This window comes from Heteronotia binoei, chromosome 3 (assembly GCF_032191835.1).
Source record: "Heteronotia binoei isolate CCM8104 ecotype False Entrance Well chromosome 3, APGP_CSIRO_Hbin_v1, whole genome shotgun sequence".
NCBI lineage: Eukaryota > Metazoa > Chordata > Lepidosauria > Squamata > Gekkonidae > Heteronotia > Heteronotia binoei.
Genome location: NC_083225.1, coordinates 26,495,327 through 26,517,630, shown reverse-complemented (window position 1 = coordinate 26,517,630; position 22,304 = coordinate 26,495,327). Strand labels below are relative to the sequence as shown.

At 43.0% G+C, this 22,304-nt stretch overlaps 1 protein-coding gene across 1 annotated transcript in view; it reads right to left on the bottom strand.

Moving 5' to 3' along the window:
• ABCC4 (ATP binding cassette subfamily C member 4) overlaps positions 1–22,304 on the bottom strand; it is a 232,981-nt gene that overhangs the window by 38,481 nt on the left and 172,196 nt on the right. Inside the window, exons 27-29 of the mRNA XM_060233613.1 lie at positions 12,164–12,253; positions 10,385–10,557; positions 8,388–8,493 (exon numbers count right to left, since the gene is read on the bottom strand). Coding sequence (XP_060089596.1) covers positions 8,388–8,493; positions 10,385–10,557; positions 12,164–12,253 — 369 coding nt within the window. The remainder of the gene's footprint in view (positions 1–8,387; positions 8,494–10,384; positions 10,558–12,163; positions 12,254–22,304) is intronic.

Sequence of the window (22,304 nt, the reverse complement as noted above, 5' to 3'; positions counted from 1 at the left end):
CCATGTTACTTCCAGTTTTCACTAGAATCGATGCAAGTGTGACTGCATGATGCTGGCACACCAGACCCCGCCCCTCATTTCCTCATGGAAACTTCTGGCTGATGCCTGGCAACCGTACATCCTACTGACATTGCCACCCAGGGGGGGGAAAATCATTACCAGCCATGTAGCCATAAACTGACTGGAAAATGATACCAAGTTATGCAATGCTTTCCTATCAGACTGAAACAACGAACATCTGAAAACACCCTAAGTATGATGGTCATCTCCGAGCAGTATTTTAAGAAACCCGGGCATTCTTTGGAATCTTATAAGGGGTTCTACTATGAGAAATGGAAGTTTGGATATAGCACAGCACTTTCATGAATGCAAGACTTCTCTCTATCAAACATGATGTTCTTGGCTCCTCCCCAAGCAGTTGCAAAGGCAGCCAATATTCTGTTCCTTGGGAGAGGACTACACTATGTGCTGTTGAACTGATCCCTGAATCTTCTGCAAAGGACATGGATTCTAACTAGGGCTGCCAAGCCTCCGGTCCGGGCGGGGGAACCCCCCCTACACCGCTACAATAGGTACCATAGAGTTTTTACCTCCCAAATGGCCAGAGTGTCCAGGAAAACATAGAGGCTCCCTGGAAACGCCTAGAGTGGCCCCACGAGCACGCTGCCTTTTTGATGACATCACTTCCAGGTGACGTCACTGTGTTGTGCTTTGCACGCAAAAGTCACCCGCCACAGGAAGCTGGGGACTTGGCTACCCTAATTCTAAGACAGATAGGCTGATGTGCAAAGGGACCCTTTTCAGTTGAAAACACTACTGCAGGAGGATTTAGCAAGGGAAGTCCTGTATAATTTAGATTTTACATAAGGCTTTCCACAGACCTCTTATTCTAAAAATATTTAATCATTAGTCCCTTGAGACATTTTCACCACTACTACACATGGGTATGTGTGAATAAGACCATTAGTGGGAAAAACTGTGTGCAAGTAACTTTTGTAGACTTGCTTACACTGCACCTTAAAATACTTTCCACAAGGGAAACATTCATACCATATTCACAGTTTACAATTCCAGATCAAACAGTTTTTCCTACATCTTGGCTGCTCCATCCATAGCTGAGAAATGAAATGTAAAAATCCAGAATATTTTTATGACCATTGTTGCCCTGAGTTCAATACTTTTGGCAAGTGGAGTTTTTCCACCTCTGCTTTCCTGGATCTCCAGGGATTTTCCAGGCTTTTCTCTGATCTTTTTCAAACCAGTTTTGCTCTGAAATTTTCAGAAAGATAGCAATGATGTCTTAATGGCCGCTGTGTGGGTTGGAAAATTCAGATTTTCCGGCCCAGGTGACAGCCATTTAATTCCCCACCTTCCGGGTGCTTTTAGGTGTTTTTAACATTCAGCACTAGAATATTGTTAAAATGATATACTGTTGTAACAATAAGTAAAGTAGGTTCTCTAAATTCTCAGCCTCCTTTTGTTTAAATAGTAAGTCTCTAGTATCTTCCCCTGTGAAGAAATGTTATTTTCCTTATAACTCCACAAGGGAGGTAGATAGAGATTTACTATTTTAAAAATGAAAGCTGGAAATTCAGAGAACCTGCTATACCTATAATTACAGTGATATATCAATATAATGATATTCTAGCGCTTCCATCTGCCATGGGGAAGCCCCATTGCTGCTATACTGCATTAGCAGCTGCTCCAGCGACAGGGAAACCACATGGAAGCCACCTTCATTTTGTGTACAAAAAAGCACTAGCCATAATTTATTCTACCAGGATCTTCACATTTCAGTAAATCAAACCCTTCTAACATTTTTACCCTGATGACACTGATAAAATTACTGTTCCATCAACGTACTGGTTCTGAACAGCTGTATGATGCGCCATCACTGTTGAACAGCATTTGGCTATGGCCAGACTGACTTTTTTTTGTTTACCTCTCGAAACCAGGGGTGGAATTCTAGCAGGAGCTCCTTTGCATATATTAGGCCACGCACTCTTGATGTCGCCAATCCTCCAAGAGCTTACAAGACTCTTTTTTGTAAGAGGATTGGCGACATCAGGGGTGTGTGGCTTAATATGCAAAGGAGCTCCTGCTAGAGTTCCACCCCTGCTCAGAACCCACGTTATCCTAGCAGAGGGGTGAAGTACATAAGCACTATTAATGCACAGCATTGTTGCAGGCAAATCTTTTAAGAAAGATTCCTTTAGATTTCCAAAGTACTATGCCAGAGGACTGTGGGACTTGTGCAGATTTTTTTTAAAAATGAAACGGAATGGCAATAAGGTAGAGGGACTGGATGAGACCAGACCTCCTTCCTCTTCTTCCAGTGTGGAGGAAGGCTCCTTAGGCTGGAGAAAGCTTCCAACTTTGCTGAGCAGAGTGGGTGGATCTGTAAGTCTACAATGACTTCCCTACCTGGACAGAATGTTGCATTGTTTTAGTCAATACATGTCTGTAACCAGGCTTTGTCATTCCCAGAAGAAAAGCTACTTATAAGAACAAACTATTATTACTCATTGGGGTGATTGTCTTAGGACAGTATCACCTTACACAATACAGATCCTCTCAACGATTCGGTGCCTTTTGAAGTCTGATAAGCATATTCGTAATTAAAAAAAGATATTGTGGAGATACCCCGCTCAAGGCGTGACTGGGTTATGAAACCAGAAGTATGGCTTTGGAGTAGGGAACAAACTTGGAATTAAACAGCCCCTGGGGCCAATTCTGTCTGCAGTTGTGTAAAGTGCATTCTTTTCTTTCTTTTGTTCTCCCGGTAGGCTCCTCTCATTAGGGAAAATAAAACCCGATGAAAACCGAAGGCGACTACTTGCTCTGATTCACACACCGTCACCAAGGATCCACTAGACTCCAACTATTTCCAGCTGGCTCATGGCTTTCTCAAAAGGAAAAGAAATTCCACAGCTTTTTAGTTTCTCTTACACCCCTTTCCTACAGGCAAATTATTAACAACTTCACCTATTTGACTACAGGTGCCTTTTAAAGACAGCAGCAGGAGGGAGGTCTGTTACTTCCACTCACTTTAGTTTGACTTTCCTTTCATTATAAATAACGATTCTTTTTATATAACGCACAATTAGTAATTCACTATTTCCAGGTTGTCTTTTTTCTTGCATTTTAAATTGCAAATAATTATATGCTGTCCCCTGCCCCCTTTAAATTCTTAAGTGTCATACCCTTTTGAGATCAGAGACTCTGTAGCAGGGGTGGCCAAATTGCTTAATCTAAGAGCCACATAGAATAAACATCAGATGTTTGAGAGCCACAAGACATGAATGTCAGATGTTGGCAGCCACTGCCAAGTCAGCATTCTTCCATCTGAAGCGGTCAAGGCAGTTGGCCCCCTTCCTCGAACGTCGCGACCTCGCAACAGTGATCCATGCAACGGTCACCTCAAGATTGGACTACTGTAATGCCCTCTACTTGGGGCTACCTCTGTGCCGGACCCGGAGGTTGCAGCTGGTGCAGAACGCGTCGGCCAGGCTACTATTGGGGCTCTCGAAATGGGAGCACATACGGCCGAGGCTGCGCGGACTGCACTGGCTGCCAATTACCTACCGAGTCCAGTACAAAGTGTTGGTTATTACCTTTAAAGCCCTATATGGCCGAGGACCAGCCTACCTAAGGGACCGTCTCTCCCCATATGAACCCCAGAGGGCACTGAGGTCAGTGGGTAAAAATAAAATGACCATCCCTGGGCTGAGAGAGGTCAAACTCCAAAACACCAGAGCACGGGCCTTTTCAGTTGCGGCTCCTGCACTGTGGAACCAGCTCCCGGAGGAAGTGCGGGCCCTGCGGAGCCTCGACCAGTTCCGCAGGGCCTGCAAGACCGCCCTTTTTAGACAAGCTTATAATGATATCGACTGCTGAGCTGCTAGGAACGAAGAACCGCCATCTATAATATTATCTAAACTGGCAGAACCAGCGCCAGAACAGTTTTATTGCTGCCAGATATATATAATGTAACTTAAACTATGTATTTTAACTTAACTAACTGGTTTTTATATGTTTAATTTTAATTGTTAAATTCAATGTTTTATCTATTTATGTTAATGTTGAATTGTTGTTAGCCGCCCTGAGCCGCCTAGGCGGGGAGGGCGGGATATAAATAAAATTTATTATTATTATTATTATAATTTGAGAGCCACAAGGAAGTAAGGGAAGGAAAGAAGGGAAAATATATGGGGGAAGGGGAAAGAAAGCAACTTTTAACTTTAAATGCATTCTCCAAGCCACTGGTTGGCTTAACTTGGAGCAGGGATTTAAAGAGAAAAATGTCTTCGCCAAGATAGCTGACAGGGCGCCAGGGGCTTCAAGAGCCACACAATATGTGTGAAAGAGCTACATGTAGCTCCCGAGTCACAGTTTGACCACCCCTGTTCTGTAGCAACACACAAAGGCTTAAGAGGGAAGTATATTTATTGCTTGCTTGCCCATGGTAACCTGAGTTGCTAACATCTTCTCTGACAGAGACAAACCTGGACTGACCCACAGGTTAAGAATAAACAGCATCCTGGATTAGAGACAGCCAAATATACCTAGTATATGTTTATCTTGCTCCTCCTCTAGGGAGAGAGGCTCATAACTCCCCTATGAGGAAGGTTAGGTTGACAGTGTGCAACTACTCCAAAGTCACCCAGCAAGCTACATGGCCACGTGCAGATTTGAATACAGGTCTCTCAGATCCTAGTCCAGCACTCAAGCCACTATGCCAGGGGTCTCCAACATGGTCCCCTTCGGCACCTGCTGACCCTTTTCCTGGTACCTTTCCAAGTATTTTTAGAAACTGAGTGGGACCAGGTAAGGCTTTTGCCCAGCGGGGTCGCTGATTGGTCCCTGGACATCTGATTGGCTGTGCAGATTTTTTTTAAAAACTGCTTCAGCAACAGTTGCCACCACAGCTCAAGACCTGCCACTGCCTTACTGTTCGTTGAAGTAAGGAAATATTTTTAAACACTATGTTCATAATAAAAGGCATCCTATTCAGCAGAGGTTCTGGCTTGTAACATTAGAGATTTACAATTAGGGTTATAATCTTACTCCCTGAGAAATTCTGTGATAAGCTCCTTGTCCTGCAAGGAAAGGGGTGTAGCCATTTTGTGGTTGGCGCCACCTCCTTGGCTGACATTTTATAGTTGTATGCACCACTTTGTGACAGAATTCCAATGGCACCTGTGGAGAAATGCCATATCGGCTGGTCTTTTTCTGGGAGTTGGCTGGAGTCTATTAAACTCTGGCAGCAGGCTTTGGGGCCTAGTCTCCTCCTCCTCCCCCCTCCCCTCCTATCTGGAACCAGCAATTCTGAAGAGGCCTCCTAGAGTGACAGGAAGTCTGTCAGGCTGGTCTCCCAGAAGGCTGCAGGAGGGTAAACCAGTTCCTAGGTGGAAACTGGGTTTGATATTGAAGATTTTGGGCAGGAAGCCTTTCAGCTGAGTCTTGTAGTTCAGTCAGTTCAGTTGAGTTGGTGAGTCTGTCTGTTCTGGAAGGTATGGTCAGTGCAAGTATTAGAATAGGGAGAGAAGGAGCGTTTTTCCCCTACTATGATTTGTTGCTTCTGTTCACTTTTTTTTAAAATGCCTGTAAATAGTTATATAATGTAAATAAATATTTGTTTGTTATAATTTTGAGTCCCTCTGTGCCACATAGTTTCCGCAACTGCCTTAGACCATGCTCCTGTAAGAGGTGAGTCCAGGGAAGGAGGAAAGCATGTAGTTGGCAAGGGTACCAATCCTCCAGGGGTCTCCCAAAGAAAGACTTTGGTCTCTGTGATAACCAAGTGCTGAGTTGGTAGAGGACCTTGAGGCCAGACCAAGAACTGGAAAGGGGGATTGGGAGTCCTGTTCCTCTCAGTCAGGAACCCCTAAATTGAGCAGGTGGTGGCAGCGGGCCCAAGTGGCAGGAAGAAGATTAGCTCCCTCCAGGAGTTAGCAACCCAAAAGGGAGTTGACAGGGCTGGGACTGAAGGTCAAATCAATCTGGTTCCGTCACAGCACCCATGGGCTCAAAAGGTGGGCGGGCCCTGCACTATGCCACACTGGCTGTACACATCTGAACATTCCCCACAGAGACATTTCTCTCCTTATGAAAACGCAGCATTTCGAGAGGAAACGTTACAGCATTTCCCTCCTCCAGTTTGAGGCTGTGCACGTGTCTGCCAACATAATGCTCCAGGGATCAGATAAAGTGGGCCCTGCCTAATGAAAGCCTATGCTACAATACATTCATTAGTTTTTAAGGTGCCACAAGATTTGTTATTGTTCTGATACAATATATTACTAGAGCTACCTCACTGGAACCTGCCATGCTAGTTTCAATATGTTGAAAGAGCCACATGTGGCTCCTGAGCCACATTTTGGCCACCCCTGACCTATCAAATGGTTTGTGTTTTTGTTTTTGAGCCTGATAAATACACAAACGGAAAAGTGAGCCGAATATACACACATATACTACAGCAAGGAGAATTCAATGAAATTGAGGGGGGAAATGTAGCTGAATTCAACCTGTCAATCTTAGGCTATAACCACTCTAGATTAGCAAAGGCACGATTACAAGAAAACATCTCTGGGCAAGAATGACAGGAAAGATAAACATATAAATGAACCTTTACCCTACTGAAAATGATTATATAAACTTAAGACTACTGACTATTTCTCCCTGCCATTCAAATATAATCTCCCAGCTACTGACAGAAAGAGATATCAAGATAAACAATAATCATGGGATAATAAAAATGGTTAAGAGAAGCTGTGGAGCAGATTGTAATGCAAGCTTGATGGGATAATAAGGGACATAATGAGTTTGTACAGAAACTGTAGACTATGATCCTCAAAATGTTCCACCACCGACCGTACTAATTACATGGTGCCTGCGCTGGTGATGGAGGAGTGCTTTCAAAGTCTGTGCTGTAAACCATTGGCTAAAGGGGCCTAATAAAAAAAAAGCAAAAATGGAAAGTTAATTCCCCAAGTACAAAGAGAATCTGTCTTTAGTAATCAGGGAACAAACACTTGGGAGAAGAAAGGAAATGTCTAATTTGTCTTCCTCCGGTATTTTGCAGTCGAAGTCAAAACGAACAATTAGTTGTCATTAAGATGATGCTGTACTTAATGAAAATGAAAATACGCAACCTTACTGGAACTGAGCTTTTGGTTTAACAGGGTTAAAACAGAAAAAGCATTTAAAGTACTGAGCTTAGAGGAAAACCACACCAGGCATAACAAAAACTATAAGGTATAGAAGGTTATGTTTGGGGCATACAACATACAGCCTAGAAAAGACACATAGCTTGCCAATGCACGCAATGCAGCCCACAGCAGCTGATTCTGATGGCTCAGCATGAAACAACAAAAAACCACTGTATATAATACACTTTCATTAGAGATATAGTACTTAAGTCTATTACAATAGTTTTGTTATGATTTGAAATATAACAACGAAATAAATGACCACCAGCTACTTGAACCAGTAACAAATACTACTCCTGATGTAACTACAACACAAATGAAGAAAACAGAAGCAAGGTCTTTACAGACCCTAATGGTGGTCACACAAGGACTCCCATAAGTTTCCAAAGGACTGTGTCCAAGGACTCAAAGACATTCGCAACTGTAGCAAGTGACAGCATGTATTCCGGACTATTAACGTGTTTCCAGTATCTTCTTCTTGGTCATGCTTGTTTCCCGTGTTGAAATTGGAACCAATGACTGAAAGATAACTCTTCTGCAGCAAAACCGCTGTCTTCTACATCCATCTATCCATAGACCTTTATTGGCATATCAACCTTTATTGGCATATTCTGTCTTCCAAAAGGGCAATGAAGGAGAGTAAGTTAACATGTAAAAGTATCTTTTAATTGAGACTCTGCTGTTACAAACAGTATGTAACAGCAGAGTCTCAATTACTCTTAACAAGATGATACTTTTACACATTAGTCTCCTACTCTGACATATTTATTGCTCCACTGTTCCCCCCCAATTAAATTCAAACATAAAGTGACCTTACCTTGCTATTTAGATGTTAAAACATCTTCATTAAGCTGGTATGCTAATTTGTTGTTCACCTATGTAAACACATCTGCCTTTCCCCACCCCCCCATATGAAATGTTAGTTTCCATTTCTATGTATCTGAAAAAGTGTGCACACAAAAGCTCATACCCTAAATAAACTTTTGCTGGTCTTAACATGTGTTCTACTGCTTCAGACCAACACAGTTGCCCACCTGGATCTATCCTGTTCTAATGTTACTTCTGAACCTGCCCACAGTTTCTATACAATTCCACTCAGCAAGACTGTAGCTTTTCTTCTCCTAAATTAAAATCCCAAAGCATGAACGTATTAGGCCATTAAAACATGCAACTCACCATAATCTTGTCACTGTCGATGATAGTATTCAGTCGATGCGCAATGGTCAACACGGTACACTGGGCAAACTTCTCACGGATTGTTTTTTGGATCAGCTCATCCGTTCTGAAATAAAAGTTACATACAGATGTGGTGGGAAAAGATTGTCTGCCAGAGAAAAAAGACTTAACTTGTAGGACATTCTCTCCCTCCACATTCATTGTCACAGAATTAAGGAAATAATCAGTTATACAGTGGTGGGCCCTGATCTGGATACCCCAAACAAAACCGATCTCACCAGATCTTGGAAGCTAAGGAGGGTCGGCCTTGGTCAGTATTTGGATGGGACACTGCCAAAGAATAACTGGGTCATATAATATGTTGTTGAAGGCTTTCAAGGCCAGAGTCCATTGGTTGTTATAGATTTTCTGCAGTGTCTTGGCCAACCTGTAAAATCAGCAGTGGCTGAACATAGCCTAACTCAAACAGGACACCATATTTTATTCCAAGACACTGTAATGCTGGACAACACATCCAATTACCATGTAAGCCGCCCTGAGCCTGCCTCGGCGGGGAGGGCGGGGTATAAATAAAATTTTTATTATTATTATTATTATGTTAGATTACACAGAGAAGCCATTGAAATCCATAAATATAAACACAATTTCAACAGGAAGCAAGGAAGTTTAAAAATGAATAGGGCAGGGCTTCCAGTCCTGAAAAACACAAAATGCCCTACAATTTACAACAGCACTACAGATAAGCTTAGAATTTCAATAGCTAATCCGCATACAAAAGAACCCCCTCAGGTAAGCTCCTCCATGAGAATGTCACAGCCCAGGAAGCTCCCGCAAGATAATGACTCTGCCCTACTCCACCTGCCTGAGTAAATATAAATTACCTGCCTACCAACTTATCCTCAATTTGACCCAGAGAGAACTCCAGTTTTCTGAGTTACACCTCTGAGGATGCCAGTCACAGTTGCTGGCGAGACATCAGGTCTCACAATGCCAATACTATGGCCACACAGCCCAGAAAACCTACAACCAATACCGGGGTTGTGACAGAGAGGCAAGGAATACCAAACCATCTTTTGAACATTTCTTGCCAGAGGTCGCCATAAGTCATCTGTGACTTGACAGCAACCCTCCACCCAACACACACCAAGTTGTGGTAAGACACTTCCATTCCTCTCATATATTACAGAGAAAGGAAACACAAATGGAAGTTTCCCCTAGCTTCATTAGTCCTTTTCTGTGTGCATAAAATGATCTCATGGTAGCTATCCACAACCCCCTCCATGAAGTATGACATCCAGCTTCTGAATGTTAAATGTATCTGTAGAGGAGGAATTTGATTTATAGCCTGCTCTTCTCTCAGAGTCTCACAGCTTACAATCTCCCTCCCTTCCTCATGCCACAACAGACAGCATGTGATGTAGGTGGAGCTGAGAGAGAAAACTGGGACTGGCCTCAGGTTACCCAGCAGGCTCTATGTGGAGAAGTGAGGAATCAAACCCAGTTCCCAGGCCAAGGCTGCAACTTATGAACATATGAAGCTGCCTTATACTGAATCAAAATCAGTCTTGTCTACTCAGACTGGCAGCGGCTCTCCAGGGTCTCAAGCTAAGGTTTTTCATGCCTACTTGCCTGGACCCTTTTTAGTTGGAAATGCCAAGGATTGGACCTGGGACTTTCTGCTTACCAAGCAGATGCTCTACCATTGAGCCACCGTCCCTCCCATAAAACTTATATGACAAAAGCCACAACTACCAACAACATTTGATGTTATTAAGTATAATTCTATATTGGTTTTTAAAAAATCACTACACACACACCACAAACACACACAGAACATATAGTAAAGCCTTCTTCTGGGCCTTTTCTAAGAACAGTTGCTCTCTCAAGGATGCCATCAAAAGATGTGAAGACTAGGAGATGCTAACTTTATACTGACTTTTATACTAAGAACTGGGACAGAAGTTAAAATGAAGGCCAACTGATTCAACAAGCCCTACCTTGGATCCACGTTGGCTGTTGCTTCATCGATAATTAGTATTTTATTCTTCTTGAGGATAGCCCTGGCCAGGCAAACCAGTTGTCTCTGCCCGACACTAAAATTAGAGCCAGATTCTGCCAACTGTGTTTCCAGTTTGTTGGGCAGCTCTTCCACAGCCTCCTTTAGCTGGACCTGCAGACACAAGCCCGATGGTAAGCAACACCTTTTCACAGCACGAAGCTGGTTTTTAAAATTAAAATTCTATTCTGGATTTACCTAACTACAAAGACACCATCAAATAGACTTAGGTTGGGACACGTTAAACTAAATTAACCACGGCTTTTTTTGTAGCAGGAACTCCTTTGCATATTAGGAGTATGCCACTCCTCCTGGAGCTTACAGTAGGCCCTGTACTAAGAGCCCTGTAAGCTCTTGGAGGCTGTATCAGGGGTATGTGGCCTAATATGCAAAGGAGTTCCTGCTACAAAAAAAAGCTCTGAAATTAACGTACACAAACCAGGAAAGCCAGCCTGCGGGTGGGACCTGGGGATCCCCTGGGCTTACAGCTCATCTCCAAACTACAGAGATCAGATCTCCCAGAGAAAATGGATGCTTCAGAGGGTGAAATGGAGGCTTTGGAAGGTGGACTTTACGGCACTGTACCCCACTGGAGTCCCTGTCCTTCATGGGCTCCACCCCCAAATATCCAGGAGTTTCCCATTCTGGAGCTGGCACCCACGCCCCTAATCCCCCCCCCCCCCACCGGTGGCTAAGGAGAACTAGAAACCCTAGCACAAACGTAAGGGGGACAATCATTCAGTATGCAGAAGCATATTTTAATACATTTTTTTAAAAATGTGGTGGCATAGTTAAGACTATTGCCCTGACCAGGATGGCCCAGGCTAGCCCAATTTCATCAGGTCTTGGAAGCTAAGTTAGTATTTGGATGGGAGGTAGGGTTGCCAATCCCCAGTGGGGAGCAGGGGATCTCCTGGTTTAGAAGCCCTCCCCCTGCTTCAGGGTCATCAGAAAGTGTGGCGGGGGAGGGAAATGTCTGCTGAGCACTTCATTATACTCCCATAGAGTATAATAGAGAGGTGATCTGTCAGTATCTGTGGCTTGGCGGGGGGCTCTTTTTTGAGGTAGAGGCACCAAATTTTCAGCATAGCATCTGGTGCCTCTCCTCAAAACATCCCCCAAGTTTCAAAAAGATTGGACCAGGGGTCCAATTCTATGAGCCCCCAAATAAAGGTGCTCCTATCCTTCATTATTCTAAATGGAGGGAAGGCATTTAAAAGCAGCGTGGTCCCTTTAAATGTGATGGCCAGAATTCCCTTCGGAGGTCAACTGTGCTTGCTTCTGGCTCCACCCCCAAAGTCTCCTGGCTCCACCCCACAAAGTCCCCAGGTATTTCTTGAGTTGGACTTGGCAACACTAATGGGAGGCCACCAAGGAATACTGGGGTCACCATGCAGAGGCAGGCAACAGCAAACCACATTTATTCATCTTGCACCTTGAAAATCCTGTGGTTACCATATATAAGCTATGACTTGACAGCAAAAAAAATGTTTTTTTTTAATTGAGACTGTAAGACTAGGATCTGGGGGACTGAAGCTCAGATCTCCGCTTTGCCCACAGACGCTTCCTTCAGCCAATCACATTCTCTCAGCCTAACTTGCCTCAGCAAAGTGGAGTTATAAAGAGAGAGTGGAGGAGGAGGAGAATAATGTTATGTGTTGTTTTGGGTCCCAACAGGGGAGAAAAGCACAGAAGTGAGTGAATGAAAAAACACAATTACCTCTTCCAAAGAATTCCATAGCGCCTCATCGCTGTATTCGTTGAAAGGATCCAAGTTTTTTCTCATAGTTCCAGTGAACAAAACTGGCTCCTAAAACACAACATAATATTGTTCAAAATGTTTTGCTTTGGTAGGTCAGAGAATTTAAACTCACATTTGGAAAGGGAAAGGGAGATTTTTCCAGTCATGTGAAAGGCTGCTCAGGGTATAACTACATGCTGCACAAAAAGACAGACAACACAACATCAACAGCTACTTTTTCTAGGCAAAATAGCTCGGGGGGGGGGGGAGATTTGCACTGGACTAGCAGTGGGGGTGTTCACATGAGTGCAATAAACCTTGATCCAGTAATCCTTCCCTCTACTTTTAGGATCCCACCCCCTTCTTTGCCAACATTCTTTCAGAACTCTACCTTGGAATAGGACAAGTTTTGTGGGGAAAGAGTGGTGGACAGAGAAGGGCTAAATTGCAATGTGCCATTTTTCACAATAAGTCTTCTTATTTAAAAGGTGCCTAGATGTAGCAGCCATGGTGTTTTTATTACACCCATGTGCATGAAATAAATGCAATAAAAATAAGACTGCAAGAAGTACTGGGAAAGGTTTTTCCTTTCACTAAAATGGTACACCGCCCTTGATGGATAACCCTTAAAGGGTCTAAGAGTAGACCTAAGAGATCCTTTGGTTGTGCCAAAACTTTCATGAGAAAAGCCTCGTTATTCATTTAAGGCAATAACAGTCAGAGGTTCAAATAATGGGGAAAATACAAGGCAGAAAGAGAGTGAGAGAGAGAGTCGCAGGTGATGACGGTATAAAACCCACGATTCGGAGCCGTAGATCAGGGTTGTCATCACAACCGCTTGAGAGAGAGAAATATTCAGTCACTAACTATATAACTAAATCCTATGTATGAGTAAATCCCTACAACAAGATGAATATAAGATAACTTTCAATAGATTTTTATATTTAATCTGCAAATTATACTATATGATAACTTCTCGAACACACAAAGGAAGTCAGTCTGTGGAGCAGGCCAGTAGCCAGAAAATTCCAGATGGGGGGGGCACGGGAAACATTTTTGGATGGAGGGCCCCCCTCTGGCGGCCCCGCTCTGGCCCCAATCTCTGCGCCGGTCTGGTGGCCCCGCCCCCCTCCACGCGGCACCTCCCCCTCCCTCCCAACTCACCAATGTGGCGAAACAGGAAAGAGCAGGCTTCAAGGGCTCTTTCAAGATGCCCCCCCGCCGGGAAAAGCCGCTTTGAGGCCGGCAGTTCCTAAGCCAGCTTTCCAGCGTGTTCAGGACCTTCAACGCTGGGGCATTCAGTGCTGAACTTGCTGAGCACACTGGAAAGCCAGCATATGAACTGCCGGCCTCTGAGTGGCTTTTCCCGCTGGTCATGTGACCAGCAGTGGCGGGGGGGGCCATCTTGAAAGAGCCAGTGAAGCCCGCTCTTCCCTGTTTCACCGTGTTGGTGAGCTGAGAGGGAGGAAGGGGGAGGCGCCCACGGAGTGGAGTGGGGGCCGCCAAAGCAGCGTGAAGAGAGCGGAGGCCAGAGAACAGAGGGCCATAAAGGTCCAAGGGGGAAGTTGGGTGGGGGGCCATGCCCCCCCCCCATGGCTACAGGCCTACTGTGGAGCCAAAGATTTTGAGAAATTAACAAATCTATGTAGGAAAAAAAACGTTAAACATATAGAGATGGATACTACCAGCTACCAGGTTTGCAATGGACCAAGTGGATAACATCCTGCCTTCCCATCATATACCCCCTCCTTTTGACTGATCAAGACTATCCTGTGGTTCAGGGAATAAAGAAGAAGAAGAAGAAGAAAACCATAGATGTATATCCCACCCTTCTCTCTGAATCAAAGTCTCCAAGTGGCTTACAATCTCCTTTATCTTCTTCCCCCACAACAGAAACCCTGTGAGGTAGGTGGGGCTGAGAGAACTTTCACAGAAGCTGCCCTTTCAAAGACAGCTCTGCAACAGCTACAGCTGACCCAAGGCCATTCCAACAGCTGCAAGTGGAGGAGTGGGGAAACAAACCTGGTTCTCCCAGATAAGAGTCCATGCATTTAACCACTACACACAAAGCTACACTGGGAGAGGAGCTGCAGTAAGAAGCAGTGAATCAAGCAAGATTACCCCAGCTTCATCTTGCACCAACAGAAACCTGATAGGATCCAACCAAAGTCAGGTCATTTTTAATGATAAAATGAGAGAAGGCAACATCCTTTAGAGAAAAGGAAAACCACGAGGGAAGGCAACCTGATACAGGTTGATCTTGTCAGATCTCAGAAGTTAAGAAGGGTTGGTACATGGATCACCTACAGGAAAACTGTGCAGGTGAAGGCAATGCCAAGTCACTCCTGCCTTGAAAACCCCTTGTAGAAGTGGCCATGAGTTGGTTGTGATGAGGGCACATGTGTATGTATGAATGATAAAAGATTATAACTGTTCCATGTCAGAATGGAGAGAATACCCTCGTACTAAACAAATGTGGATTTTTCTCTTTGTGAGAGAATCACAATATTCATTATGTTTAGCACCGTACAAGAATCGTTTCAAGGTCTTCAAGTAGTGGTATTTATCACCCTGCAACTGTTTATCAAATCTACAGCTGAAAACAACATAAACTGTTTGCTTTGTCAACATACTAAAAAGCGACCTTGTATAAATCACAGCAAGCTTTATGATATGGTAATTGTCAGCCACCACTGCTGCTATATTCCTGTTTAGGAGATACTGAATTCACCTAAAGAGATTTCAAAAAATGAATTGCTGCTGAAGATATGAGCTCTAACAAAGTTCAATCTCTTAGAAGAGCTTCATATAAAATTACAAACTGTGACTGAAGCTTGGAGCCCAACAAATCCCAGCAAGGTCTACATGCTGAAAAAAATTCAGCAATCCCAAATATTTATTGGGATTTGGGAATTGGGAATATTGGGGAATACTGGTATTTTCCCAGTCCACCATATTTGAACATGATTTTTTTTTTGCACACCCCTAGCACGTTTCTCATGAAGTGATTCACTGAAAGATGTCTTACCAAATGGAACTTATTATAAATTGGATGAGAGTGAGCAAAAAGAAAAGGAATCGATGCATACTCTGGTTTTCTGTCCATAAGTGAGCCGAGGTACTAAAACACTGTACTGGTAACCAGAGTTCTTCAGTTGTACAAGTTTTACCAAAAAAAGGAGCTAGCTTGTTCAACGATTAATTCTGAAACAATTTCAGATTAATTGGAGACATGATTACACCTCATTTAGCTATTCTGATTTTAATAAACTGGTACACCAAGCCAAATTAAGCTGCCTACTCAAAGCTATTATTATTTCTGAACGGTTTCTGGCAAACTATAAAATTATTTCAAGTCAAACTCAAACAGAACACAGTTTAATAAAGGTTTGTATTTTCTTCTCAAATTAAGATGTTCCATTTTTTAAAATCTCAGTATAACTTCAATTGCAAAACTTGTTGATCAGGAGATTCAGTAAAACATTAAGAAGATTTTTTTTTAACCTCCTAAAAAGCCCATAATTTTTACCAATACAGATTATATTACATTATTGGATGCATTTTAAAATTATTAAGGTTGTTTTCTATTTCAATCTATTTTTTATAGGCAGGCAAAATGGGAAATCTGAATTCATAAAATCTTCATAACTGTTATAAAATTATAACGGCACACATGTACTGCAACAGCAGATAAGGATAATTTTAATTACCATTTCTGACAAGGATTGTTATATTAAAATTGCCTGTTCCACGAGAGGAAGTTAATAAGCCAAACCAATAAATAATTGTAATTTATAAGGGAAACAGATGATAACTGCATCAAGAGAGAGAAATACAAACTCCACACAATCCTATCCAAAGAACCCAATTAGGAGTTTAAGTAGCATGATTTCTACCGGCATGATGGGTATCTCCGAATCCTGCCTGGAAATGACCACCAAGCTCAGAAGCAGATTAATCTAGGACTCATTTGGGGCAGACTGCCCAGCCACCCTGAGCCTGCTCTGGCGGGGAGGGTGGGATATAAATCAAATCAAATAAATAAATAAAAATAAACCTCTCTTGACACTAATTCTATCTTCTATTTTCTGTTTTTCGCAATGTCATAATTCACTGCGGATATATCCAAGTGGGCAGCCGTGTTGATCTGAAGCAGTAGAACAAAGTAGGAGTCAAGTCACCTTTAAGACCAACAAAGTTTTATTCAGAACGTAATCTTTCGTGTGCTTTATCAGACAAGAAATCAGGTACAATGAGCAGAGCGACATATAGCTGGAAGACAGTGGTTTAGAGTGCAAAATGGTACACATTTAAGATCCAATGACAGAATAGTAAAATGAACAAACTGAGCAAACCTTTGATCTGGGTAGCATGAGTACGAGAAAGCAATAAAACAGTAATATGTCAAAATGTGAGAATATTTGTTAATCACTCTACTGTATAAGCCTGGGCCAAAAAAAAAGGATGGCATTTCTTTCTCAGAACGTCTGATGAAGTTTGCTTGGAGCACATGAAAGCTTACATTCTGAATAAAACTTTATTGGTCTTAAAGGTGCACTTGACTCCTACTTTGTTCTAATAATTCACTGCAATCTTCAATCTGGCAAACGTTGGCCACTCATTTGCTTTGAACACATAGTATATTGAACTTTATTTTGATACAAGATCAGCTCTGAAAAATCAGCAAATAGTGAAATGCATGCAATGCGGCAAACATAGAACAATGAACACAGGTGAAGAAGGAGGACAAGAAAAGTAAAACCCCTCCTCCAACAGACAGGCGAAGTTACCGCCACTTGCGTATCCTGTACACCCACAGGCAAAATCTAGCAACTTTGTGGGTTATCTCCTGAGAGGAGTCTGAAAGGAGGAGAGAGACATAGACTGATTTCCCACTAGCCTTATCATCATCATCATCATCATCATCATCATCATCATCATCATTTTATTTATATCCCGCCCTGCCTGTCTGGCAAAACACGCGCCAAAAATCCTCCTTCAAAATGGCTGCCGTCCGATGTGAGCTTCTGGTGGGGAGGAACTTCAAGCCCTTCCGTTGAAGCCCCTGGACGTTTCAGCCCGCAGTGACTGGAGTTACTAAAATGGGCAACGATGCTGGGAACCGCAGCAAGCTGGGAAGACATGCCGGTCCCGGGGTCCACTCCCACAGCCTCGGTGCGAGGACTTACGGAGGACACGTCTTCTAGGAACTCGTTTCTGAAACTTTCCAACTGCCGCTCTTTGCCGCAATCCGCAAGTGAAGGTAAGGGGGAAAAAAAGTCAGCCGCTTTAAAGGCAGTCGCGGCCGTGCCGCTCTCCCAACTACTGTGAAGGTGTGACGGCAGATGGAAAGTGAAAGTAGCTCAGTGTAAAAGACTGGAACTTAAGAAGATTGTTAGACAGAGGAGTAAGGTTGGGAAAAAAGGAAGAATTAGATTAGGAATAAGGAATAGGATTAAATTGCTTCCTGTTTTCTAGGAGCTAAAGTAGCTAGTTGCTCTCCCTTTAGAGGCAGGAAAGAAACTGAGGAGATCTGGGTGCTCCAGGGTCAAGGAAGAGGAAGAAGAATTATTCTATTTCCTGCCTCCCTGACAAGATGGTGGAAAGCACCCAAGATGGCCTCCGACTCAGAGGGAGAATTAGCTGCTTTCAATAAATGTAGCCTTGTTGGCAAAAGAAGCTCCTCTTCACATGGTTAATATCTTCACCAACCTTCCAAGTCCCAAACATGAGCTTCCAGATAGGAGGAAAACAAAAACCCTCTTTTCACCTGCAAAAGTAATCTTACCTGCTAGCCCTAAGACACTTGAACTCCCCTCAGGGATTTTTGACTAAAAGCTTACTTATAACTGAAGCCCTGTGGTTTTTTTTTTTTTTTAAATCCCTTTCAGCAGCTCATACACCTATACCAGAATACTAGTGTATCAATAATGCACACAACAATAAATGTATCGAAGGATGGGAGGCAAAATTCGCTTAGTGAGAACCATGCTACCTCTTAAAATGTGCATTTCCTGAGCAATGACAGAATCCATCTTTTACAATCCTACCTGGGGGTGGGGGAGCGGAGAGCCTTGGAAAAGGGGCTTTCAAAACCCTGAAGCCATTGAATGAACTGATCACCGTCCATTTTCAAGAGAAAAGGGCATTGTGCAAACACAAAAGCCGAAGAATTTAAGTCCATGTAAAGTCCTCTTCAGACACAAAAAGGTCACCAACTTCACTCAGTAGCACTACTGTGCATTAATGAAGCCTTCAGTGTTCAGAAACAAAAAGGGAGGGCGCATTAGGCTGCAATCCAATTGTATTTCTTTGCTAGTAATAGCATACCTACCTCTTTCTTTGCCTTCTATTCTTCTAAGGGGGGGGGGGGGGAGAAGGATTATCCAAAGAGGGTCTCTCTCTCTCTTTTAGAGAGAGCCATTTCGCTTAATAAACTTTTTACCATGGTGGTTAAAAAAAATAAGGTGGGGCGAAATCCCCCCACATAAACATAATTACTGCAGTCCCTCCATAGAGATAAATAGGCATTACAAAAATCAGAGCAACTTCCAGGTTTCCCAGGGCTGAGCTGCATTGTAACAAACAGCCAAGCACAAGAAACAAAAAAAAGATGGATAAGCAAAGAAGTGTCAGCCCTCTTTTCTTGAGAAAACATGGCTACTGATCTATCACAATCCCGGCTAAATGCCATGGAGGGTTCTTTGTTGGGTTCATGCTTTTAGGAATAGGCACATTCCAAAATCAGCATAATGTGATGGATTTTTATGTCAGTTTTATGAAACATATACAGAAACACCCAAACTAGACCCTTCTTCTCACCAGCTGTTGTTTTTCCTCCTTATCTGGGAGAACCGGGTTTGATTCCCCGCTCCTCCACTTGCACCTGCTAGAATGGCATTGCATCAGCCACAGCTCTCGTAGGAGTTGTCCTTGAAAGGGCAGCTGCTGGGAGAGCCCTCTCAGTCCCACTCACCTCACAGGGTGTCTGTTGTGGGGGGAGAAGATATGGGAGATTGTAAACTGCTCTAAGTCTCTGATTCAGAAAGAAGGGCAGGGTATAAATCTGCAATTCTTCTTCTCCATAGCCCGCCACCTTTCTGGTCCTGAGATTTCTCATATGAAGTTTTTCCTTCACTAAGTTCACTCCTTCCTTGGTTCCCTCTTATATATCTTCCAAGTTCCCTGTTCCTCAGAGCCAATTCCTATTCTGTTTTTCCCATCCCTCCATCTACCAACAGTACCCAAGTCTCTCTTTAATCTGGCGGATGTTTTTTAAAACAAAGTATGCAACCTGCAAGTTCACATTTTGGTCCTGGTGTTCCTCCTCCTTCCAGAACTTTGTTTGAGTATTTAGTATTGAGGGAGAGGACTGCAGAGTCAGAACTTCCTTATGTTTTCTTTCCTGGTATGGGCCTTGACACTGAAAAGAGGGTCTAGGGCTGATGCAAGGTTGGCAGCTCTGAGTTGGGAAATTCCTGGAGATTTTAGGGTGCAGCCTGGAGATAAAGAAGTTTGGGGAGGCAAGGGGCCTCAGGTATAATACCATAATGTTCATTAGGGGTGTGTGTGTGTGTGTGTGTGTGTGTATATATATATATATATATATATATATATATATATATATATATATATATATATATATATATATATATATATATATATATATATATATATATATTTCCCTCCCCCCCAAATTTAGGTCTACTGGACCAGAAAAATATCAATATTCTCAAATACCAGTATCACGATTGTACTGGTATTTGAGTATATATCCAGGAAACCCACATTTATTTGGATCCAGTATATCTTATTGGGACCGACCCCAAAGGGTATAGTGGAGAATTTCATTCAATGAGTTCAGAAGACACTTAAAGTTGGCTTTTATTTAGGTGTGACTATTTAGTAGCTGAATCAGATTGTCTAATTTGTATTCAGCTGAATAAAAACCTGAAAAGTACCAATAAGGGGGTTTTTGGAGTATTCGTCCTGGTATATGCCGAGCACACACCTCTAAAGTTCACCCTCCAAAGTAGCCATTTTCTCCAGAAGACATCCTCCGATAATTGTCATATGTGAAAAAGCCAACACAGATTAAATTCCACCGAAAGAGCGTTCATATCACATCACCTCATCACCTCAAAACAACAATGCTTTTCAACAGAGTTCACAAAGATACCCAAGTACAGGACAAGTGCTTTTCTTTTCTCTTCTGAATGACAAATGCACATTTCAAAATTACCATTTAATACAACAAGACAATACAACAGCTAACCGGGAAAAGACGAAGCTCATGCTACTTGGCTGAGGAAGGGGCAATTCAAACATGTATACATCATTCAGCACCAATATTAAGTTTTGTACATTTTGTACTCAGAAAATGTTCCAGAGTACAAAAGTGCAATGGGGAGCGGGGTAGAATTCCACAGCACAAGCAGCTAAGAAGAAACGGTCATAACAGAGAACCAGTGTAGTATATTGACCAGGATCTGGAAGAACTGGCTTCAAACAGGCAGGCGAGGCAGCTGGTCCCCTTCCTGGAGCACGGCAACCTAGCAACAGTGATCCATGCAATGGTCACCTTGAGGTTGGACTACTGTAATGCCCTCTACATGGGACTGTCCCTGTGCCGAACCCGGAAACTACAGCTAGGGTAGAACGCAGCAGCCAGGCTGTTATTGAGGCTCCCTAGGTGGGAGCACATACAGCTGGGGCTGCGGGAACTGCACTGGCTGCCAATAGTGTACCGGATTCGTTACAAGGTGCTGGTTATTACCTTTAAAGCCCTATATGGCCGAGGACCTGCCTACCTTAGTGACCGTCTCTCCCCATATATTCCCCAGAGGGTACTACAGTCTGGTTCTCAACACCTATTGGCAATCCCTGGGCCGAAGGAGGCCAAACTGAAATCAGAGAAAGGGCCTTCTCGATTACAGCTCCCCACTGGTGGAACCAATTACCAGAAAAGGTGTGGGCCTTGCGGAACCTTGCCCAGTTCCGCAGGGCCTGCAAGACTACCCTCTTCCAGCTGGCTTTTACTTAATGTGGAATCTACTGTAGACGGAATACCGCCGCCATGGATAAAACTGAAAGATGCATAACATCAAGATTTTAGCACCAAAATGAACTTAGATGGTTTTAAATGTATTATTTATAATACGTATGTATGATTTATGATGTTTGCTTTAACTGCTGAAGTGTCTTATGTTATGTTACGCTATGTGAGCCGCTCTGAGCCTGCTTCGGCGGGGAGGGCGGAATACCAATTAAATATTTTTATTATTATTAAACCCACTCTGCCATTAGTAGGTAGCTTTGGTCCAGTCGCTCCCTCAGCCTCACTTATCTCAAAAAATTAAGGTCAGGTGAGGAGAATTTGGGGAAGACAGAACCTTGAGCTCCTTGAAAGAAGAGTGGGCTATAAAGTGGCAGTAGATAGAACTTGTGAGTATCTTCTGCCTCAAAAATTAGAGTATTAATGAACATTCTGCAACATCGCAGAAGCTTAGAACCTGTTCCATTACACGAAAACACAAATCCCACGAGCTCCTAAATCAACTTGTCCAGGATATTTCAAGCACACTAGAATAACTCCCCTCAATGGAGGGCTTTGCCAGCATGATTACAATCACCCAAACCACATGGGGATCAATTTCACACAAACTGCTTCCTCTACAGGTCATGTTCTGGTGAAAACAAAGAAACTAGTATAATGTAAGAACGGTTTATTTTTCCCAGTGCCTATCTGGGAAGGGGGCATCATAGCACAGTGTCTGCTCTAAGATATATAAGACCCTTTCTGTGAATGGCTTCTGTGCAGGGATGCAAACAGACGATGGTATTTGTAACTTGTAAGTCTAGTTCTGTTCAAGATTGTTAGGTCATCAGATTATAACTGTATTTTAAAAATGCTTTTAGATCATTTCTGTGGAATACAGCATATTAGGGGCAGACTACACAAGACGTTTGTTCACTTGTTTTCACTAGTTTGACTGTGTTCCCTGCAGCCACATTAGCAGTTGCAGGGAATGATTTTTTTTTTTTAAAGAATAGTACTGCAGGGGAGGAAGGGTTCCTACCCCTCTTGCATTTTTATCCCCATGAAAACCATATGGGGGAG